Source organism: Cinclus cinclus, chromosome Z (assembly GCF_963662255.1).
Source record: "Cinclus cinclus chromosome Z, bCinCin1.1, whole genome shotgun sequence".
In the NCBI taxonomy this organism is placed as follows: domain Eukaryota; kingdom Metazoa; phylum Chordata; class Aves; order Passeriformes; family Cinclidae; genus Cinclus; species Cinclus cinclus.
In genome coordinates, this window is record NC_085084.1 from 40,435,819 (window position 1) to 40,455,586 (window position 19,768).

Consider the following 19,768-nt stretch of genomic DNA (forward strand, 5'->3'; position numbering starts at 1 on the left):
CAGACATGTTAAACTCACAGGCAAGATTAAGATACCTTTATTCTCACTGTAAGCTAAAACTTGGAAAAATGGGAAGCAGTATTTTGGAAAGAGGTTTGAACTCAAAACAGTCCTGGAACAAGATGGACACCTAGCTCAGTGTGCTCTAAATACAGAAACACCTCTTTCATCAAAACAGAATAGATGCAGAAGAATGACATTTTATCCTCCATTTAATGCTCCTAAGTGGGAAGGTCCTGCAAGGCTGAAAACAAACTTCAGCCTTGTAAACTCACTTGTTTGTTTTTTTTTTTCTCTTGATGGGCTACTTCTTCACAGCTAATTTAAGGAGTTATATCAGGTCACACCAGGCCAGCAGAAGGCAGGCAAAGGGGACCATGATTACGGAAGCATTGGATCCACAGCTCCCCTTCCAGGGGCAGTGCCTCATTAAGCCAGTTGGCTGGCTACCTCCCCCTGAAAAAGCCACAGACTGACAGTAGCTAGCTCCAGTTTGAGCACTGTGGCTCCTTTGCATCTGAAATAAAGGTAGATTTGTGGCAGACATTGAGGTTTCCCTGACTCACTAGTATGGACAAAGATTATGGTATTAAAATGTTTAGATTTCTCTGTAGAAAAAAACTGTTTTCAAAATTGTCTTCACTCTCCATTTTTATTTCCATGTAAAAAAAGTTATTTTCACATCAAAGCTAAAAATAGCACAAACAAGTTATTTCTGGGAATCCTAAAGACAAAGTCTAATTATTTCCTAATGCTGACAGTAAGAACAACCTTTCCTTGTACACCTGCCCCATGGGATGCTGTGCCTGTACGTACAGATTCACAGAAACACAGAGCAGGGCAACTACTATCACCTTGCATTCTCCTTTCTCTGTGGAAGGAAAACAGTGGGGTAAAATCTGGGTTACAGCTCTTACCAGCTATAGGATCCATGGCTTCTCTATTGCTTGGAGAATATGAACTCTGAGAAGACGAAAGCCCACCAGGGGAACTGGTAGTAAAGTGCATGTTTGATCTACGAGCACGGGGGCCTCCCAAACCCCGGCCTGGGTGGAACATCCTACGTACATGCCGAACGCCACTGGATTCATCGTAGCCAGGAAGTTAAGGAAATTGTTTGGCATTGAGTGTTAAATGACCATTAATGGACATTTGATGGGTTAAATACTCAGGTGTACTTGACTCATAAAGTAATGATTTAACTTCTGAAGCAAAGCTAAGGTACACTGTAGCTATGCTACACGTCAGACTTACTGATTTGGTAACTCTTTTTTACATCAAATTTTTATATAAAAACCCACACAAATCCATGTTCAGCAAAGCTTACTACTGAGAGAAGAATTTCAGTTCTCCTTTCCCAATTCTTACATTAAGTATCAAAAATAGTAAGAATGTTTACTGCAATTCCTATCAGAATAGTTACCAAATTCCTTCTGACTTCTGTACATCATGCTTTTATCCAAGAAATTTTATCACTTCGGTCCTTATGAAACTACTGTAGGTTTCTGGAGTATTCAGCACACCCATCACACCCCTTTGTTTCACCTTTCTTCTTACAGCCAAAGAAATATCACTAATTCCAGTTATGACAATTACGCTTTTCATTTTCTCTTTTCCCACTTCCCCTATCAGACATTTGTATTTTGTCACTTTTCACATAGGTTTTATAGGTTCTCATATGAATTTTGAAGTTAACTAACAAATTTAAAGATTATTTTTGTCATAAATTTGTTAACATTCATTCCTCCAAGACAGTCCAGATAAGGCTTCTTCTTAAAAATCACTAGTATGAATTACTGGTGAAAAATGAAATAGCATAGACTTTAATATTTTATTTTACTGTTACTATAATTATCTTAGATCTCCATCTCCTATGTTTTTTATTTTTATAATAGTATGGTTACCACTCATATGGTATCAATTTCTATGTAAGGATAGTGTCTAATGCACTCCTCATAAATCACACTTATGAGGCAGAACTTCATGATGTCATGGAGGGTAAGAACTTAAGACTGAAAGGAATTACTTGACATCCCATGGCAAGAGACAGCTTCTGGCCATTACAAGAAGACTTTACAGAACTTTTGCTTCTTTCAAAACTGTTAGTTATGCTACAGTGTAAAACTTAACATGTAGGGTGTAAGAGGAAAACTTCCCCAGCACAGAACACACTTCGCTTAGTACAGAGCACCTTGCACCTCTGAGCGCAGCAATTTTGGACACTCCTGGAGATGAGTTGCTAAATTAGATAGACTATAGACCCTGTGTAGTTTGGCAAGCTTTTCGTAACTAAACATGTTAGATCAGGACAGTATCTGGGGATATTTCAAGGAGGAAAGTTACCCCAGAGTCCTGTGTCTATCACACTTTTTGAAGTGTTTTGAGGTAAATGTCATTCTTCAACCAGCTAAGCATTCACTTGAGTCTTATCAGCTATACTAGAGTAAGAAAAACTTACCTTTGCAAATCTTACCTTGTGACAAACATTTAAACTGAATGATCACATGAGAACTATTTGCATGATTAATGCTGAAAAGATGCATTTAATGAGTTTTCAGGTAATTTCCTGCTAAACAAAGAAACTGGATTTTAAAGAGTTGTCCCTAGACTGCAGGAATAAATTACATACTGTGCAATAGCTGCACAAGGTTTGTAGTAAGAAACACATGCAGTACTTCAGGACAACTTCAGGGGAAAGAAAAAAAAAAAAAACCAACAAAACAACCTAACATGTCTAATTAATAGCTGGTGGATTAAGGCCACCCCTCAGAACTATAGCAGATACAACAGTAAGAGCTCACCTCAAACTGCACGAAATTTTACTCTAGCAAAAGTGGAAGCCAAGAGCCTTCTCCATCTCCTTTTTGTATGTGAAGGCAACCACAGGACATGGAGAATTGTTCTCTACACTTTGACTTCATATTCAGCAATATAATGGTGTATCAGAGGGTGATGGTTCTTACTTCCTACATTGCCAGACCCTGAGTGAAAAAGGGCATCTTTTCCTCCTTTTTTCCTGCCTTTGATCTCCCTGTTGCTAGATATTAGGTAGAGCCCAATGTCAAACAGTCACTTCAAGATACTTCTTACCAGGTTTTGCAAAATTTGACAGCACTGAACACCCACACAATAAAGTACAAGCAGGCATTATCTTTGGGCGCTGTATTCCCAAAACAGATCCATTTTGGGATGACTGATACTGAAACCTTACTCCATATTTGAAAAAAAGATTGTCTTTTCTGGCTCAAATATTCCCTAAGTAAAAGTCATCTGATGGTCATCTGGTACTGCTGGAGAAAAAATGCAGCAGTAGCCTCAATTCTAATCAAGTATCGTGTGCATTTCAGCAGGAAATTAATTTTATTCTGTAGCTGGGAAAATTTAAACTTCCTGCCTTACAGCTAAGGCAATGATGGAAGACGACAGTTAGAACTCTGGTACACTGCTATGCAGTTATGTAATTCTTGTTAGAAAAAGCCTAATTAGGCAGGTGCTATGAAAACCTCATTGCTGGTACAATGAGCAGAATTAAAATGACAAAAACTACATGAGCCATCAAGAAACATTTCAGAGCTGTCCAAAGGCCAGGAAATATCCAGTGGAAAATATTTTCCCCTCATCAATCTTATCCCACCTCCTCCAGAAAGGGAGGACTGCATGACTCCTGGCCACTGAGGACAACAAGTACTGGGATCAAGTTCTCATGGCCAGAGCCACCACATTCAGCACCCTGCTCCTCCTGAGTGCTGAGAGCTCTGCTCCTGTCCCTGAGAAAGGCAAGTACAGGTAACTGCTTTCATCTGACTTTGTTTGACAAAAGTTTGTTTCTACAAAAACTTCACCAGTTTTTGTATCACTTTTTCAATCATTCACCTTTCTCAGAGACAATTTACACCCAAACTCCTTTACGCTGATCCAGTTTTTGCATAGTAATTAACCTATGCATTTAGTCTGTCCTGACCTTAAACTATGTTAATACTATAAATAAACAAACCTAAATGCAATCAAATACAATCGTAACTGAAGTAGAGCCATCACTTCAAATGCTGTTGCCCCTCTGTTAGTGTAATTAACTCTGTCTGATAGGGTTTGGATTATTTTTTTCCCCCCAACTGCTTGAGCTTACATTATTCTTTGCTCCTTTTTAAAAATCTCTGAACAAAAAAGCCACTATAAAAGTTATAATGCAGTCTTTTTTTTCCTGTTTGTTTAGATGAGACACAAAGGAATAATTCACAGATTACTTACTGTAGGGACGCTACATAGCTTGCAAGTCATTAAATAAAAGCCCAGACCAAAATATATTTTATCAGCTAGTACTAGGGAGGAAAAAAAAAATAAAAAGACACAAATATTCCTATAACAAGGATGAAAACTTCCCAACAGTTGAAGGTCTTCAGCCATCAATCACAGAGAAATATCCATAACTGGCTGCTAATATAACTGAAGGACAACGTCCTTTTTCCCAGAAAATCTGAAGGTTTTCTGAGTTCTGTATGACGGAATGTCAGTAACACTACAAAATTACATTATTAAAAGATTGTGTTCTAAGTAATTAAGCAAGTTTACCATCTTTTGTTGCAAGCAGCTACGCTTGAATCATCTTTATGTTAAAAATACACACAACACTGAATCTTAGCACCAAGAGTAATCATGAGGCAGAATAAAACACAGTGTAAGTAGAAAAAAACCTCTGTACGCCAAAGTCCTTTAAATGTTTCTGCTGTTAGAGCAAAAAACACTCTCAAGTATACCTACAAGTCTGTGCACGGTCTGACAACTACACTTCAATTTTTAAACTAGGAGACGAACCTTCCTATTTTTGACATACACACCTTTAGCAACCTGAGTTCCAGGAAATCCAGAATATGACCGTTTGACTACAAAAATCAAACCAAGTCACCATGACTACTAGGTGAAACAGTCTAGCCTCTTTGCCACAAATTGGAAAGGATATTAAATCTCTAGGAGCTCTGTGTTCCAGTGTAAGATGAGCTGCAAAGTCATCTGTTACGTGATTCGGATCCCCTCCAGGTAATGCTGCACATATTGGACAAATCTGAAATTACAAAGCAAGAAAAAACCCCAACTTTAAAAATATTACAAGAAAGAGAACTTGTATCAAGTCAATCATCAGACATTGGCTCTTACGCTTTAAAATCACATTTTGGTATTCACAAACACCTGGATAAACATATTCAATAAACTCAGAAAAATTACTGAAGTGCAGACATTAATTTAGTAATCTTTTACCTTATGGATTTCAGAATACTATGAAAACCAGAGCTAGGATTCTCAAAATCAATTTGCAATGTCTTGAAAGTTAGTATTTTTGCATGTCAATTCTCCCACAGACAGAGTCAAATAATACAGAAATGCTATATGCCTGCTTGACATTCATCCCAGCAGAAGAATCAGAATGAAACTACCCATATTTGCTAAGTATCAAGCTGAGACCCTCCCACCTAGGCAGTGCAGGTTTGGCAGAGAAGGGCTGATCTCCACACCCATCTCCACAACAATATTTTGAGAGCAGGTACTGAGGTCTCTCTTTGGTTTTGGGTTTCTTTTTTCCCCACTTGACAGTTTTTAGTTGGTAGGTTTTGTCTGGTTTTGCTTTTCAAACTGAAGTACAGTTAACTAAGCAAGCAAATGTTACCACTACTATTGCCATAATTATGACTCGCTCTTTGAATGAATCCACAAACAGCATCTTCCATTTTTCTTTCATTTTTTCGTGTGTATACTTAACCTGTTGAATGTAGATCTCAAAAGACCTACATGCGCATTAAGAACACCGGTATAAAAGAGCACACATCTGTTGTACTCTCATGGAGATGAGAACAAGGTTTTGAAATAAATTTACTGTAAAATCTCAGCTGCTCTTGACAGGAACTGCTGCAGCTAATTCCACTTTAATTTCAGTGGCCAGTTCTGAAAAGAAAACCAGGCATTTTAAAAGCCTTTTGCTACAACTCCTTCCCTCTTATTTTCAGTGTTCAGCATTAACTGCACGTATTTGTGAACATACTCAGACCTCTGAAAAACATCAGTTAAGAGAAGGTTATAATGAATATTAAGAAGGAATCAAAGTATTCCAACCCTAATTCTAAATATCAACTAAACTTTCAAGAATTCTTGACTATGGAAAGTTATTCAAGTACTATTATGCACAAACAACAATTTAGTTAAGCATAAGCTCTGACAGAGTCATAACAAAGACTGCTGGATCACTGATTAAGCATGACACAGCTAAAAATCATTGCTAATTACGACATGCATGAACAAGTCGTGCAGAGTAAAGGCAAATGTTGTCAGAACTTTCTCTTGAATTTATAAGCATTTGTATTAAGAAATCACCATGCAACCCTGAAGGATGACTCTAAAGGCCTAAGTCAATCCCACTCACAGAACATCTGCCAGTTTCCAGAACTGTGCTTCTGTTACTACTACTTCTCCATTTACAAACAAAGTAAGCACTTCAAGTGACAGCACTTCCATAACATCAACGAGAGTCATGGGGATCTCAGAGGATGAACAGAGACATTGAGACTATCTCAAGACTGTCCATTTCATTAATTAAAAAAAAGAAAAAAAAAAAGCTCTCCCCAGTTTTATTATCCAAGTATTAACAACCTACTGCTTACAATTCATCTACAAGGAGCCTAGTTACTGCCTTCCCAAATGTGAAAAAGCTCCTGCAGTGCAATGTAAAAGCAGAATATAGAATATCTGCATATCTATTATGAAACAAGACTCAGGAGATGGTATTTTATGAAGTCTCCTAAATATTTTTTTTATTTACAGTGCTAGGGGACTTCTAGTTGAACACTGTATTTTATCTGGACCAGTCCAACTGACCTGAAACCTCAACACCAACAAAAAATCCATCAAACTGATTCCCAGATTCCTCTTCCTTACAACTAACTCTAACCATTGTCCCTGGACATTATATAGCTGGTTTCTTTAGAAGAGGAAGAAGGCTCTTTGAACAGGAAGGGAGGCTTGCCCTTTAAGTGAGAGAGCAGCTGGGGTGTATTAAAAGCAGAGTCTGAATGGAAGATGACCTGATGGAGATCTTGTATGTTGGAATTAAAAAGAAAAGAGGCAAAGGGGATGTTATAGGGGTTGTCTACTATAGGCCACCTGACCATGAGGAACAAAGAGATTAGGCCCTTCAGAGGCATGGAGCAGCTGCCTCACACTTGCAGGACCTGATCCTCTTGGAGGTCTTCAACCACTCCAGTATGTGTTGGAACGGCAACACAGCGTGACTTCAATCCAAGAGGGTCCTGGAATGCACTCAGGGTAACTTCCAAGTGACAAAGGAGCACATGAGGAGAGGTGCTATATGGGACTTCAAAACTACCAACAAGGAGGGGCTCAATCGGGATGTAAGGGTCAAAGAAAGTCACGGCTGTAATGATCTAGACATAGTGCCGTTCGAGATCCTGAGAGCAGGGAAGAAGATTAAAAACAAGCTGATGACTCTGGACCTCAGCAAAACAAACTCTGGCCTCTTAAAATAGCTGCTCAGAGGAGTCCTATGGTGTATGAACCTGGAGAGTAAAGGAGCCCCAAGAAAGCCTGTTAGTATTGAAAGAACACTCCCCTCCAAACTTGAGAACTCTCCATCCCAATGAAAATGAAATTAGACAAAAATGCCAGGAGGCCTACATGGATGATCAAAACACTCCTGGACAAACTCAAACACAAAAAGAAAACATACAGAGGTTACCCTCTGATAGTAAGCCATAGCATAGCCTACCATAAGCATTATCTGAGCATCACAGGGAAAGCAAAGCTGAAGTCCAAATGGAACTGAATCAGGCAAATAATGTCCAAGGTAACAAGAAGGTCTTCTAGGAAATAAAGGAAATAGAGGAAACTTCATAAGAAATAGAGATAACTAGGGGAAATGTGGGCCCATTGCTCAAAAGATGTGAGGCTGAGTTACACAGGATACAGAAGAGGCTGAAGTACTGAATACCTCCTTTGCTATGGTCTTTACTGGCAAGACTGGCTTTTAGCAACTCCAGGCCCCAGAGAGCAGGAGAAAAATCTGGAGTAGTGAAGACATTCCCCTGCTGGAAGAGGATTACTCTGCAAAATACTTACATGAACTAAAATACTTAAACCCACAGGCTGTGATAGGTGTGATACACCAAGAGGTGCTGAGGGAGCTGGCAGATGCCACTGTGAACCTCCTTTCAACCTCTGAACAATCATGGTGACTGGGTGACATGCCTGAGGACAGGAGTAAAGCAAATTTCACTCCTATCTTAAAGACAGGCAAGTATGGGAAGACTATAGGGAACTACAGGCTGGTCACTTTGCTTTGATCCCTGGGAAAGTGAGGAAAACATTGTTAACTATTTTTAGGCATTATTAAGACAAGAAAAATCATCAACAGTAGTCAGCACTTGCCTCACAAAGAGGAAGACATGCTCAACTAGCTTCCCTAAACTTCAATGCAGAAGTGTCAGGCCTGGTAGATGACTGAATAGCAGGGGAAATTGCCTACCTGGACTTCAAGTAAGACCACTGACACTGCTTCTCACAGGGTGCTCAAAGATAAGTTCTTGATGCTCAGGTTGGATAAGCAGAGGGTGAGGTGGAGTGAAAAGTGTCTCAGTGGATGGGCTCAGTGCGTGGTCATCAGTGGGAATCCTGCTGATTACATAAAACTAGGAGGAGTGGCTGACATTTAGAGTAACCTTAAAAATGTGAAGAAATGGGACAACAGAAACCTCATGAAGGGGAAGTATGAAGTCTTGCACCTGGGCAGGAACTGCCCCAGGAACCAGCACACACTGGAGGCCAGTCATACGGAACACAGCTTTGCAGCAAAGGAGCTGGGGTCCTGGTGGACCATGGGCCAACAGTGTGCTCTTGCAGCAAAGAAAACCAGTGATGTTCTGGGCTACATTGTTCTGGGCTACAGAGAGCTGACAGCAGGATGAGAGTTGTGTTCCTTCACCTTCACCCAGCACCAATGCTCAGCTCTCAGCTCCACACATGCACACACTGAAAAGAGCTCAGTAAAAGGTTACACAGGGGAATGGAGGAAAGGCTGAGAAAGATGAACTGTTCAGCCTGGAGAAGGGCAGGGTAAAGGGGGACAGATCTTAGGAATGTCCATAAATAACTTAAAGGAACCTGAAAGGATGATGAAGCCATGCAGTGACAGGACGAGATCCAGTACAAATTCAAACACAGAAGCTTCCTCATAAACATCAGGAAACACTGAAATATCTTTCACTGTGAGGATCACTGACCACTGGCAAAAGTTCATCAGAGAGTTAACTGTGGATTCACTGTTAAAGAACTGTTTGGACATGATCCTGAGCAACCAACAGTACGTGGACCTGCTCAAGGCAACCTCCAGAGGTCCCTTTCAGCCACATTCAGTATCTAATTCCTGCCTGCAGATACCTAACACTGTTGTACTTACCAGTGCCTATTCCTGAGAAAAATCAGCAGAAAACAAACTTATCTGCATCACTTTTGAATATAAAAATGACAAAATTAACAGATGAATTTTTTTCCTAGTTCTTCAAAAAACTGGGGGTGAAAACCTTATAAAACAAAAATTATTCTGTCCCTGTAAAGTTCCCTTACATCCCTAAAAATACATGTCTAAAATAAAACACATCTTTGGAAGAAAATACTCAAATGACTACAAGCTGAGTATGTAAACATAAATAACTGTCTAAAAGCCTATAACCACAAACATTTAGAATCCATAATATTTTCCTCTTTACTAGTCTTGTAGCTGCTCACTATCCCAGTACAGTACCCAAACAATTTTATGGGCATGCACACTAAACACTTACCACAAATGCCAGATTCTAAACTTAGCACACACAATAACAATAGTATTCAAGGATTAAAAGATTGTCCTTTATAATAGTTAGGAACAGTGTTGCAGACTGATGCATAAAAAGAAAAGTTTTCTGGGATTCTTTTTTTTACATATGTAACTCTTCCGGAATTCACCAGAGCAGCAGCTGTCAAGAATCACTAATTTAGGCCTTATGTGTGGAGTTCTAGAAGTCACAACTGCAAACAAAGGCATGTCAAGTTTAAAAACCCAGGATCTGTGAACATTCAGTGTTAGGAACACATCACTGACATCAGCTGGTGCAAATCAGAATTGCATTACCAAGCCACCAAACAAAAGAAAGTCACCCAAATACAGAACTTTCAACAGTTGATGCTATGTTTGAAAGTTGCAAAGTTTAAGAAAAACTCAGACTGTAAAAATTGCAATGTGTCACCGAGTTAAATAATATATCACAGTGCAACTGACTGCGAAGCAAACACTTCCTGTGCTTTTAAGGAAGATTGTAATACCTTTTGAGTCTCAAAAAGGCGAACAAACACCTTTTCATATCACCCCTTCACCCAAATTCCTTATTAGGTTTGAAGAGTCATTAATATTCTTCCACAGAATTCTTTGAAAATTAAGAAAACTAGAAGACTAGAATAGAGAACCTATTTATAACTAATTTCACACAATATATTAGTGATGAGTAACCCACTTCAAGCATCACTTTTTTCCTAGGAGTCTAGAGTAAAACAGTCAACCACAGAACAGCAGCCTCCATGTCATTCGGCTAAACTGCTAACCCAGTTTCTCCTACCCATAAGGTCAATCAAGATGGTGGGAGTTAACATCTCAGATTAAAGTATTTGTGTTGAAACTGTTTAAGAAATGCATAAACCACACTTACTGTCCCAATGGTTAGGGATGGGGGAAAACCCCCTGCTTTGAGAAGAATAGTTTTAAAACAATTATAGAATCCCAGTGCATAAAATAAGAGGTCAATTAAAAAAGCTATTAGAAAACAAACTATCTGCATGTCTCTCTCTCCTACATTACAAATGACCAGCATATCTGTAAGCTTGCAGAACAATTACACGGTAATTATGTAAAGGGAGACACAGCAAGACAGAATAACTGTGAGAACTTTATAAATTTGTCTTACAGTATAACAATCTCCTAAACATGTCCTTTATATAGGACAACAAACAAAAACTCTAAAAGAAGGATGCAAGTTCATTATATTATGATAACCATCAATCACAGAGGAATTCTGGTGTCATTCCAAATGTAGGTACTTTCTCTTGTGATAAAGCTTTGAAATGATTACATGCTTCAAGAAAAAATAGACAATTTTTCAGAAATGAGAATATTTAAAATGCATTTCCACTATGAATGCAAGTTCTGAGGCTTCTTACCACTTCTGTTGATGTTTCTGCATGCTCAGAAGTAACATGCTCTTGAAGAGATGTTTCCGTATACCCCATTTTCCCACAATAAGGACAAGTGAAAGACTGTGGCTGCTCTACAGAGAAAGCTTCTCCACCATAGTACAAGTCTGAAACAGGAAGATTAAACAGAGAAAATTAAACATTACTTTACTTTATTAATTACTTTAATAGAGATTACTTTAAATAGAGATTACTTTAAAACTACCATTAATTTTGTTCACATAAACCTCTGTTTATAAATGCACTTCACTGTACTCCCTGCTAAATTAATTGGTTTTTTTTCATTGAAATGGCTATATTCAGGAAGGGTTTACTTATTGATGAATAAAAAAAGACTATGTTTAATTTTCATTAGCACACATAACTAAGTTTTCTAATATTTACAAGGAAAAAACAACTTATATCATTATACTGCTGATACTGCCGAACTTTTCCTCCACTGTACTTATCTCATATACAGGGTCAACTGTGGTATTTTTCAATCATAAGATGAAATTTTAGAAACTGAACTCCTGACAAAACCTCAAATTTAGAAAAAATTTTAGAAGTCCTTGGTGACTAAGTAGCAAGTAGTTTCAGAAGTGTCTCAAATATATAACATAAAAGTATGATAGTGAAAAAGGAATCTGGGTATGTTACACACTGGCTTCAGTTTCTAGGTGTGTTGAATGAGAGCACTTCTGCACCACTGATGAAAAGTAGGCACTTTTAAGTTGATAACATAGAAGTTCCCCAAACTTAAGACAAAAATTTATCAAACCATGCAAGAAAAAAACCACTATTCTCTCTCATCCTCTGCAGATATTTTGTATTTTACAGGAAACATGAATAAGCTTCTCATTCACATCAGTATTAAAAAAACACACAACTGAACCAAACAAAAAACCTCTTAAATATCAGACCGCTTAAAAACCTCTACCTATAAAACTAATTGAGAATGAATGAATGTATTTTCAAGTAAGGCAACATTACCAGCTCCAAGTTCATAGCTGAGAAAAGGGTCCAGAGCCACAACCCATCTGGAGTGAGTTGTAAATAGATAATCGTGCACATTGAGGTATCTCTTCCTTAGATACACTGTTAGCTCAATCCAGATACCAAGAATTGTAGAAGTACACACAGTTCTATTACAGAGAGGGGAGGTTTCACAAGACTGCCAAATCCTATGATGCTTATTGTTTTTAAAGAACACAAAACATTTATTCACAAATAAAATAAAAAAAAAAAATCTGAGTTCTTTGCGGTCTCCTGACTATACCTCTGGCATGCTCTCCCCCTCATATCCTTCCACATCCTTCTCAATATATATATCAAACATACATGAGAATGCCAAACAAATATGCCTTCCTCTAGAAAAATAAATATTAAAGAATGTGTAGAAGTTAAAGCCGGCAAATCTAGGTATTTTGCCTTTGTAAGTTTATACCTCCCTTCTTTTTTCCTCTTCAACTTTAATCTCTCTTACAATCAAAATATCTTTTCTAATGTGAAATACAGATCACCAGATAAATTTTCCTTTAAATTAAAATCTATGTTAAATAATAAGGTTGGCAATTAGATGGTCTCATGAATCTTTGTCTCCAATTTTTGCACTGAAGGAACTGAACAGATATTTCTCCATCTGTTTTATTTTTACAAGCACATAAAGAAATCCTAAAATTATGAACAGTCAATGTCCTTGACTACCAAGGGGTCCTTTGCTAATGAAGTTAACTAAGAATTAGAGGCAATACGGGAAAAAACAAAAACACCATGCCTACATGGCTGTAGAAATGAAGCAACCTACAACTGTGTTACCATTTTCATTTACAAATGTGCAAGTTCAGAATGCAATGTGCCCATGATAGAAGAATTGTCTCTTCTGACCACAAAGAAATCTGTCAGATACTAAAATTTTGGTTCATTTCAAAGACAAAAGAAGGAGTATATAATTTTTCAAACTCCTCTAGACCCCTAAAACCCTCTGTTCAAGATGTTTAGAAACACAAGGAAAAGTATTTAGTAAAAACGTAAAATCAGATTCAGTTGCATTCCTCTAAGGTAAGATACATGATCCATATTCCTTATGAATGAGAAGAATGCAAAGGAGCAGAAGGATTAAAAGACTCTCTTGATGAGGACCCAATAGTTGCTCATTAAGTCAGTTTTCAAGCACAATAGGTTTAGGTATTATAGCTTTACCTTGGTGGGTGAAAAAGCTCCAAGAAACAACCTGAATCAAATGTGAAAATGCAACCAAAAATATCAGCAGTTTTGCTTTTTTATCCATCTATAGCTACAAAAGTTAAATGTATACTTAATATTAAAATCTAACTAGTACATTATTAAAATTGGCAGAAGGTTAGTGACAAAACAGAAGTACCACAGAATTCCTTAGATAAAAATCAATCTTTCAAACAGACATCTGTTCAGGAGTACGTTATCTAACAGTTTATACTTCTTGTTAAGACATAATTCTTTTACAAAGGTACACAGCAGTATGGAATTTCAGTTTCATTCTTCTTCACATAAGTAATGTAATTCCAATATGATCTGTATATATAGATAAAAATGTCGGTATTAAATGAGCTGTAATGTATTCGTTTAAACTCCTTCAACGTTTGAAGAAACCAAATGGTGGCAACACACCACTTAACAAAATAAAGTGTATATGTTCTTGTATCATTTATCAAGCAGCCATATGACCCTCAAAGCTGCTCCAGAGTCCTGTTCCAAACAAACTATGATGCTCAGGCTTAGCACGGTACACATTCAGCACACATACCTTGTTCTAGCATGTGAAAAAGAAAACCAAACCAAAAAACCCACAAAAGTCTCAAGCTGATTTCTGGTGAATCCTGTCAATCCCACACTACACATTATTTTACACTACCCATTATTTAACTGGTTCCCTCTGCCTAGGAATTGGGCACAAAAAGTGGCAGGATCTTCTGTCACAGAACCACCTTAGCTGGCAAGTGAAGGCACTTCTGAACCAAGGAAGGTTCTTTATTTTGATGACAGTATAATGATATAATTTTGGCAGAGAATCCTACTAACAATTTGTATTACTTTATTTGTCAGCATAGCCACTTTAAAATGTAACCCACATGCTCAGACCCTAAAAGTATCCTAACAGTTTAAAATTCTTTTCTAGGTAAAAAGAAACTAGGAAATTTGCTGTGAAATTCTCCATTGTCCTAACAAAATGATCTACAAAGACCACAAAAGTACAGTGGCTGCCTGGTAAGCACATTGCTGTATTTTACACAGATCTATTACAATTCTACTGTTTCACCCCTCTAAATAAACTGATTGGATTTGTGCTTTAAAGGCCACTTCTTATTACATATGAGACTTCATACTTTATTTTAAGCTCTGTCCCTCTTACAGCAGCATATCACTCTTGGTGTGTGTTGAAGCATTTTTTCCAGTATCTCTTGTGGGGGCTGAGGAACAACAGCACTATCATTGTTCTGGACCCCATCCTGCTTCAAAATTAACATATATAGGTTATATACTGACTCCTGAAAGATAAATATGGCAACCAGATGGTGCAAAAGTGAATGCACACAACCAGAAAACACTGGAGCTTTTTACTTGTTTTCAATGTTCTCATACTAGCTCCTATAGTAGTCTGCATCTCAAGAAAAAAAAAACGTGTAAAGAGTGCCTGGAAAAGTCCATCTTCTTGCAGTATTTTCTGCAACATTATTACAGTATCTAGGAACTCTAAAAACTGATAGCTTTGATGGAGGTAAACATTACGTGACTTTTTCTATGCTGAAAGGATCATCCATGTTGTCAACTGTCCACCACAAACAACTTGGCTGCAGCTTCAAGCAGAATACTTAAGTGAACTCCACAGACACTTGCATCTATATTGTGCTGGCCAGAGTGGTGGTGAGATTTAATGATACAGGTCCTTACCATCACTAGCAGATGGATTTTGGGCTAAAAACTCACTGATTCCCATGTGCACTTTTAAAAGCAGAAAAATGACAGTGACTTCCTCTGAAGTGCTTGGATCAGTTTTGTGACAGAAGGATTCCCCACTCTGCTTCCACTTCCTCGATAAAATACTCTTTTTTTCACCTCCTCCTGATCATAAGCAAAACCTGCAAGTTTGCTGCAATTGAAATATTTTCATACTTCGAAACAAATCTGTCAACAGATGAAAGTACTGAAGTTTGTCAATAAACAAGCAAACTACATTTCACACACCTAGTTACACTAACAGCCTTCCATTTTGTGTTTCTAGTAACATCTTCCTTACTTAAGAAAATTTCCTACTCATATTGTCATATATTACAAACACACTAATTTGACTTCACACATCAGCATCAAAATACTGAAGACTTTACGAGTTCTGTGCTTGTGCTGGTTTCAGCTGGGATAGAGTTAATTTTCTTCATAGTGTGAAGTACAGGGACATATTTTGGATTTGTGTTGAACACAGGACTGATAACAGCAAGATATTTGTGTTACTGCTGAGCAGGGCTTACACAGAGTCAAAGCCTTTTCTATTTTTTGCACTGCTACAACAGGGAGGAAGTTGGGATGCACCAGAGACTGGGAGGAGAAACAGCTAGGACAGGTCACCCTAACTGACCAAAGGGAGATTCTGGACCATATGACACCAAGCTCAGGATATAAAGTATATGATGGGGGGAAGAAGCAGGAAGAGGGGACATTTGAAGTGGTGTTGTTTGTCTTCCCAAGTCACCATTAGGTATGATTGGGGTCCTGTTCTCCAGAGATATTTGACCACCCGCCTGCCTGTGGGAAGCACTGAATGAACTCCTTGTTTTGCTTTGCTTGTGTGCACTGCTTTTGCTTTCCTACTAAACTGTCTTTGTCTCAGGACAAGAGTTTTCAGCTTTTACCCTTCCAATTCTCTCCCTGATTCCACTGGTGAAGAGTGAGCAAGTCGTTATGTGGGGCTTGGCTGCAGGCTGTGAATAAACCACAACAATACCACTAAGCTACCAATTTTACCCTCGAGATTATTTTCTTCTCAGACATCAATATCCACTAATACAACTCTCTTAACAACTCTGATTCAGGTAATTTTAGACTACTACTATAATTTATTATTGGTTTCCTAATTAATCTTAACTTTTCTTAGCACCTGATTTTTTTGCCTGGTCCTCAAAGTCACTCCTTGGCCACATAAGGCCCTTTAAAAAGTCACCAGTTTCTTTTCACACAGGCATCTGTACAATACTGTAATGTACATGCCTTTATGTGTATTCTACAGGGAACTCTAAAATCAAAACATCTTATGAATGATGTCACAGATCTTCCTGAACTCTAAGGAATATGTCATTTATCAATTTTCCCAATTAATTCTCCACTCTATAAGCTTAAAAGGTCAGTAAAATTCAGTGCCATCAGACTTTGCTGTGGCTCACAATTTGGATATATTAATTGTTCTGCAGAATTAATCAAACTAGAAGCCTTACTGTACAGCTGAGCTGCAGTATTCTCTTCCCTGATACTAGTTCTGTGAGAGCAATGCTTGAATATTAAGCCATATGAAATTTATAGACCTTGGGTTTTTTTTATTGTTTTTTAGAAAATAAACAGCATAAACACCAAGCAATACAGAAGCTGCCCATCTCAATAGTGTGAACCTTCTTCATGCATACTTAAATAGTAAAAAATAACCCCTCTGTGTCTCTACAGCATAAACACATAAAAAGCATTAAGCCAAAGGTACATTTATCGAAGACTTCCAAATGAGAACTACCCAAGTTGCAAGAAACAAAACATAATTCTTAGTAATTCTCAGTTTCTGACCGTAGGCATTTTAAAAAAAAGCATAGTTTAGAACAAGTTCTCATTACATGACTTAGAAATTTTTGACATTTAACATTTCAGTATGTTTCAGTTTTCTTACCCCTGTGATTACTATTTAGTACTTACAGCAATGCTGTCTTATTAGTCCATGTTTAATATCAAAAAATAACTATTGCTAACAGGTTAAGAAGTTTCAACTGAGCATTTTAAACAGTGACCTTAATCCCCAATACTGTACACAAAGGAAAAAAGAAAAGCCTGACAAGAAATATGCAAGTTAAAACAGAGGCATGAATTTTTGATAATACACTTAATTATTTCCTTTAAACCACGGACTTCCATGATCTGGCTTTCTGAAGTCATGACCAGGCAGTCTCAAGGCAAGAGGAGCCCTGAGAATTGAAAGAAAATTGAAGATAACTTCATATAAAGGTTGTTTTAAGAAACTGCATGTTTCTATATGTAGATATTATCTAAAATTTAGACCAATAAAGTATAAATTTTACTTTTGTTCTAATGAAAAAGGTAAAGATTAGGATCTTTAAGGTAAAAAGGCAAAGGTTAGGATTTCTTTTATTAGCTTTTGAGAAATCATAATATTTAAAGGATTTAAAAAATGCAGATTACAGCTGAAGTCACTATGAAAAAATACTGAAATTCCAGTCCCATGTGTTTGACATCAAACAAAAACACAAGTCCATCATAAGCAACTTGTAGAGTAGTGGATTGTCACAAAATCATTTTTCACAAGTTATAACCTGTTTCAACTACAATGCAACAGAAACAACAAGCTGGACTGGACACAAGAACAATTATTATTTATTTTAAATACTGAAAAGGCTTTGCAGTTGGAAATAACTCTTGGATTAGGAGATCTACAAAGGAATTCCAAAAATATTACATATTAGTCCTTACCACTAATCTCTCATACTCATTGCAGCCCATCACTTTACCTTTCCTATACTTACAGTCTCACAAAAGCCACAAATGAACGACTTTCCTACAAAACATCACCAGGATTTTTTTCTGCCTACGGACTGTGGCAATTTTAACAGTAGTCACTGTTATTAAGTATATTTATTATCTGATCATTTGTTGTAATCAGACCAAAACAAAATCAGAAATACATATGTAGCAGTTAAAAAAAAAATTAGTTCTTCTATCAAAGAAAACATGCCTCATTATTAGAACTCAAGAACCTGGCCCTTATTTTTAGTGTGCTAATGGGTAAGTGATTAATAATTAGAAACATGAAAATTGGCATTATGTTTGTGGACACAGTATAGCAAGAAATTACTGGAGTTTGAAATTATCACTTACCAAAATCTACTCTTGTTAGTATGCACTGCATTGGATGGTCAGTTGTATGCCTTGTTGTCGTTGCACCACTTTCATAACAAGTTGCACACAGATCGTAATCGTAGCAAATTAAACACTTGTACCGGCGACCTCGAAAATTTCCTTTTAAACATGCATCACAGCTGACACCTGTAAACAAATAAAATTGCTTTAAGACAGCAACAAATGCACTTATTTTTTATATGGAAGATTTGTTGCTACTTAATCTCAATAAACAGAGCAAACCATGTCTGACATGTACAGTTGGCACAAGACTCAATTTTTAAGTGCATTTGTGTCTTTTAGATACTGCTCTCCCAAAACTAGGACCTTGAATTCTTGAAGTAAAGCAGACTCTTTGGTTGCATCTTCCTACACACACCTTTACTTCTTAGTATTGATTGGTATTTTGACTGGCCAGTCAAGAACTGTGCCACTTTTAAGGTAAACTGTGTAATGGCTGACCAAGAGGAAAGAAAAACACCAACCAAATCAACCACTGCCAAAACCATACTAGCTTTCTGGCCTTTAATCCAATACTTCCTAATATTTTAATTCAGAGTAACACTATAGCCAGACATTTCAAGTGGTGTAGAAATGAGGACGTTTTCCCATGTTTTCTTAATTTAGCCTGCATCAGTTTTCTCCACTCTATTTCTCCCTTAAGCCCATTCTTTGCAATGCAAAGTAGCCACAGCGTATGTGTATCTGAGAAAGGCTTTATAGCTTCAAGAAGTTTTCATTTTCCCCTGAATGATTTCAGTTCTCTCTGGGTTGCCTAGTTAAGCGCACAAGTGACATCATCTTGTAAACTGCAGAGGCTAAACCAAACGTCCTTCAACTACAGCAGCAAATTAAGGGCCTTCACAAAAGAAACCAGTGTGCACAACCAAGGATTTGGATCAACACCTTCTTTTGGTGTTTAAGATTTCTCTTAAGATTTCTTCTTCACAGTTTGGTAAAAGAAAGACAATTTTAGAGCAAACTGCCAGAACAGAAGAGTCACATTAGCCATATCCCTGTTTTTTTCTAAGCACAGTTGTCAGAGGACTGGTGTAAGTTACAAAATATTTTTGCACATTTTTTGTATTTTTTTTTACTACTCCACTCTGTAGCATCTAATATATGCTTCACCACAAATAATTCAGAAACACATCAATAAGCAATTTATTTTGAATCTCCCCACTTGTGCAAACAACTGCATCATTACATTCAGAGGAACAGTGATCAAAATAATTTTATTACTTTTGCCTTTAGTTTCTTCACCTACCAGGACAGCTTGAGGCACTAATAGCTTCTAATGTCTAAGAGTGGTGCTTACATGAATACTGAACCTATCTTTTATTCACCTCACTGCTCATCTATTCTGCAA

At 37.4% G+C, this 19,768-nt stretch overlaps 1 protein-coding gene across 1 annotated transcript in view; it reads right to left on the minus strand.

Moving 5' to 3' along the window:
* Positions 1-19,768, minus strand: part of KCMF1 (potassium channel modulatory factor 1) — a 43,350-nt gene that overhangs the window by 2,906 nt on the left and 20,676 nt on the right. The window contains 4 exon segments of the mRNA XM_062513650.1: positions 918-1,092; positions 4,958-5,059; positions 11,245-11,384; positions 18,379-18,546. Of these exon segments, the coding sequence (XP_062369634.1) occupies positions 918-1,092; positions 4,958-5,059; positions 11,245-11,384; positions 18,379-18,546 (585 nt within the window).